This window comes from Triticum dicoccoides, chromosome 5A (genome assembly GCF_002162155.2).
Source record: "Triticum dicoccoides isolate Atlit2015 ecotype Zavitan chromosome 5A, WEW_v2.0, whole genome shotgun sequence".
NCBI classification, from domain to species: Eukaryota; Viridiplantae; Streptophyta; class Magnoliopsida; order Poales; family Poaceae; genus Triticum; species Triticum dicoccoides.
Genome location: NC_041388.1, coordinates 368,637,781 through 368,642,294, shown reverse-complemented (window position 1 = coordinate 368,642,294; position 4,514 = coordinate 368,637,781). Strand labels below are relative to the sequence as shown.

At 46.1% G+C, this 4,514-nt stretch overlaps 1 protein-coding gene across 1 annotated transcript in view; it reads right to left on the bottom strand.

Moving 5' to 3' along the window:
- LOC119301554 (probable aspartyl aminopeptidase) overlaps positions 1-3,864 on the bottom strand; it is an 8,028-nt gene extending 4,164 nt beyond the window's left edge. Inside the window, exons 1-7 of the mRNA XM_037578537.1 lie at positions 3,704-3,864; positions 3,453-3,591; positions 3,260-3,338; positions 2,882-3,084; positions 1,749-1,821; positions 1,107-1,193; positions 830-985 (exon numbers count right to left, since the gene is read on the bottom strand). Of these exons, the coding sequence (XP_037434434.1) occupies positions 830-985; positions 1,107-1,193; positions 1,749-1,821; positions 2,882-3,084; positions 3,260-3,338; positions 3,453-3,591; positions 3,704-3,770 (804 nt within the window). The 5' untranslated portion in view covers positions 3,771-3,864. The remainder of the gene's footprint in view (positions 1-829; positions 986-1,106; positions 1,194-1,748; positions 1,822-2,881; positions 3,085-3,259; positions 3,339-3,452; positions 3,592-3,703) is intronic.
- Between the last annotated feature and the right edge of the window lie 650 nt (positions 3,865-4,514).

The window sequence follows — 4,514 nt, the reverse complement described above, 5'->3', positions numbered from 1 at the left end:
CTCTCCAGGATCTCCTGTGATGCCGATCTCCTAGCTATCGTGCCCCGTGCCCTCATAGATGTCGTGATCTCTGAAAATCCCTAATGCTTTGATCGTCATAGCTTTCATTGGACTTTTGTATGCCTTTGTTGGCTTTTGGGTTAGGTTTTTTGTTTTGGCATTTGTTTGCCTGATACTACTGGTACCTGTTCTCGCTGTATGGACCTGCTGGCAGGCTTCGTTTCTGAGTAAATGGAGCATGGGAGCTCTTTCCCTGTTGGTCTAAAAATAAGGTAGCCCTGCTCACCCCCCAAACTAGGGCACCCAAATTATAGCCTCCCCGTCGCCCCTTGCACAACAACCAGACATCATCCATGGAGAGCTACCTCCAACCACTCAGAGCGCCACCCAAGCACCCCCCACCACCTTTGCACACCCCCAATTGACTCCCAGCCGAAGGACAACCCCTGGGAGCCCGTCTTCCTCGACTCGGGCAGCACACTCCGTCGCACTGCTGGGAGGTTGCTCCGCCCGATACGGTAAGCCCGCATCTGATTCCTTCCGAGTCCTAGCCCCTTCAACCCTTTCTAAACCAACGTCATACTCTTTTCCAGCAGTCGCGAGGCAGAGCGAGGCCAGCAACTCCACATCTAGGTCAGTCACATGGGCTGGGCCTTATGGGACAAGTGGAGATGGGCCAGGCCCATACCGGTTCAACAGAGAGAGACATGTATGCAAAAATATTTGAAATAGTGTGAGATGAAAAGAATTTTAGTACTTTCAAAACATGTGGAATATGCAAATATGGTCTCCATAGTCTACATGCAAAAACTTAAATGGAGAAACAAACCTTCAGTGAACAAAATGACATGCAAAGGTTGTCAAGCCTTCCCGAAAAGATGAATTCTTTCATGGCACCTGCTACAACGCTTGGTTGGGTATCACACAGCTGCAGCTCGAAATCACAGATCTCATCAACTTCACAATTAGCCTCTTTAGCAATCAACTGCAAAAAAATGAAAGCAACATACATTAAGTAAAAACTAAAACATACTTTCAAATCCAAGGGCTCTTGATATTTAATAAGTGAGAATGTTTGGCTCCACGTAATGTTAGAAATACATAACCTGCAACAATAGTGGATGGTGCTTTGTGTTTTCGCCACCGGATGACTCCCCTGGAACATTTCCTTCCACTAATTTCTGCATTTCATGCTGCAAAGAAAAAAAAAGTTTGAATCAAGATTCGAATTTTCAAAGCAAACAAAAGAAGATAAGCGTTCTATGGTTCTTTTATCGTAATAGTTTAATTCCAAATAATTAAAGGACAATAATGGCATTCTTATGAACATATTAATTTCAAAATTTAACATTTTCTGGATAAACTAGGTGGAGCATTCTAAGATAACGAAAGATGCCTGAAGTTTTGCACTATTAATCATTTGAAGAAATTGATACTACACAGTTTTGTTCAGAACGTGTGAACATGAAGAAGAGTAGAAGACATGTACACAATGTGCAAGCAAGTGTTGCTTCTTACATAAAGAATACAACATCACAAGGTGTATCAATATCCTAGCGGAACAACTGACATTGATGTTATACAGAGGCTATGCCTCTTCAAACTGAAAATTATGGTGAAATAACAAAAAATTCATGCTAGTTAATTCCTTGGCTCAAAGATATTATGCCCATCATCAAGTACAATAAATAACAAAGAAGCTGACTGAAAACACGAAGATCAGATTCTGATCAATGCAGTCAAATCACCTTAATCAATGTGCCCAGCACTGGGACAAGATGATTCTGATTGTTAATCTTGAGACCTTCCGAGGAGATAGTCCTGCGCAAAATATGAATAAGACACATGAGAAGTATTATTGTAAGTATGTAATAGACTAAGTGTCCAAAACACCAGGGTTAAATCCAAACATAGGTTGCATTATACTCCCCCTGTCCCAAAATAAGTGTCTCAACTTTATACTAACTTTAGTACAAAGTTGTACTAGAGTTGAGACACTTATTTTGGGACGGAGGGAGTAGTGCGTAATTCCATAATGAGGCTACGATTATTTAGTACTGGCACCGTGACATAGCAAATTAAGTACTCCCTCCGATCCAAAATAAGTGTCTATGGTTTTAGCTTAAAGGTAACCACGACACTTATTTTGGATCAGAGGGAGTATATAATATTTTCAGAACTTCCATTCAAGCAATATATGAAAGCTGAATAGGAAGTTTCACATACCCCTTAGGTGAGGCACTAAAAGATAATCTTTAATTCTACATCTAGCACTGCAATCTGTAAACAACTAGTGATAATACTTCACAAATACATAAGTTCAAAAAGTGGAGAACAATGATACCGAATTTACATTGCAGTACGGACCAGATATCAAAACCAATGTTTAGCTATTTCTCTTCGTGCAAAAGAACAGGATGAAACTTCCAGAATAGTGTTCTAAACTATAGGCCCAAAATGCTCTTCTACTATATTGGATAATATGATCCAACTGGATGAACTACCGAGTAACAAGGCACGATAATGAAAGCCCTTCAGTTTAAGGAAACACACGATAACTAGTTTTTCCAAGTTTTATACGAGAGTATGAAACTTATGTGGTTGTACAAAGGATAATTCAAGGTTGTCTTTTAGATGATGCATGAGATACAAGGGTTAACACAAGAAACTGAATGGAGATACAGAAGTGCAATATTTGCAATCTAAAGATCATTTCCTTTGACTGTTTTCATAGGCTTCATTCATTATAACAATCTTAGGATTCATCCATTGCATAATAAAAAGCTCTCAAATGCAAGAACTGCTCCAAAATGAAGGAGTAATTTTCAAAGGCTTCACAATACTGAAATATCTATACTAAAAAAGAGTTTTTATCACCAACCTGTCTAGGTGAATAGCCAAAGTGGGGATTCTCATGATAGGCTCTTGCACTCTTACAAGCTTATGTCCATAAGAGACCACACCGTCCTTCTTCTCTCGCACAAGCACCCTACCAGCAATGGTAAGATCACGGTCAAACCATGTATACCACAATCCACCTCCATAGGTTTGGACTCCAACCTCAAGATAACCTCCCTTGGTTATCTGTGAAAGAAGAAGCAAGATTCTGTTAGTAAATCATCAAAATCTAGCACCTAATAAGTAAGACTAAACAGCAAACTAGGATATCTGATTGATAAATGAACCGCTGTTCCTGCAAAGCATTGTCAGTCGATGTTTCAGGACACAACTGCTCTGAAATCAATAACTAAGAGCTCACCTTGGTGACAGGCTTGAGCTTCAGGCATGGACTGTCCGTATGTGCGCCAATGATGTGGAACCCATTACCGGCAACGTACCTACCAAACATCGACACCAGATTGTATTGGATTAGATTCATTTTTCCATCTACAAAAGAGTGTGCATTTTGTGTCGGGAAACCGAAGGAGAGGAAGTGGATAGAGCGGGCTCACTTGGCGCCGATAGCGAAGGCGACGATGGCGGAGTGGTTGCGTGTGAAGAAGTACTTCCGGCCGGGCTGAAGCCCCGTCCACTCCTCCCGCTCCGAAAGCTGCTCGAACCCCGCCGCCTTCAGCAGTCGCTTCGCCTCATCTTCTCCCGCCGGAAGCAGCAGCAGGAGATAGATCCAGTCCAGATCAGTTCAGTTCAGTTCACGTCACGTCAGTCACGAACAAGCGAGAGGGAAGCGGGACAGGACGCGTACCGACGGCGTGGAAAGCGGTGGGCGAGGCGTTGAGAAAGTCGACGAGGTCGGAGACGACAGCGGCCATGGGCGGCGGGATGCGCTAGGGGCGGAACCGCGGAGGTGGGAACTGAAGGAAACACGATCGGTCGGAACGTTGCTCCGCCGTATCTCGTATTATTATGTGTAGCACGACTTCGAATACGGAGCGTATTACAATGTGTATCCCCGAGGTCTTCAAAGCGGATACGGACCTGCGAATCAACCTGTGGTTGAGTTGGTTAGGGCCGCGCCCTCAGGAAGGCCTCCCCAAGTGATTTTTTCGTGCCGGCGTCAAAAAAACGGCACAGTCGCGCCTCCAGGAGTCCGATTTTCGCCGGCCTGGGCCAAAAACAGCGTCGGCGGATCCAGGCCGAACCCGGCGCGCTGGGGCGCCCAGGGACGCCGGGGCGAACTGTTTTGGCGTGTAACAGCCGCGGGCCCGCCGCGTCAGCGACATGGCGCCTCGTCTTTCCCCAACGGTCTCGGTTTCCGCGGGGAATCAATGCCAAGGCTGCCGCCGGCCAGCCTTCCTATTGATTCCTCACGGGCGGCGCGCCGACGCCTCCCCTCCCTCGCACGCGTACACACGGATGCGGCGCGGCTATATAGCCGGTGGCCTGCACTCGCCTGTGCCCACACCAGCCCCGCCCCTCGCCGCCGCCCAGCTCCTCCCTCTCCCTACCTCTCCCGAGCGCCGCCGCCCAGCCCCTCCCTCTATCTCTCCACCTCTCCCGAGCCCGTCGCCATGGCGGAACGCTTCCCCGAAGACGAGGCGGCGGCCAACGGCTTC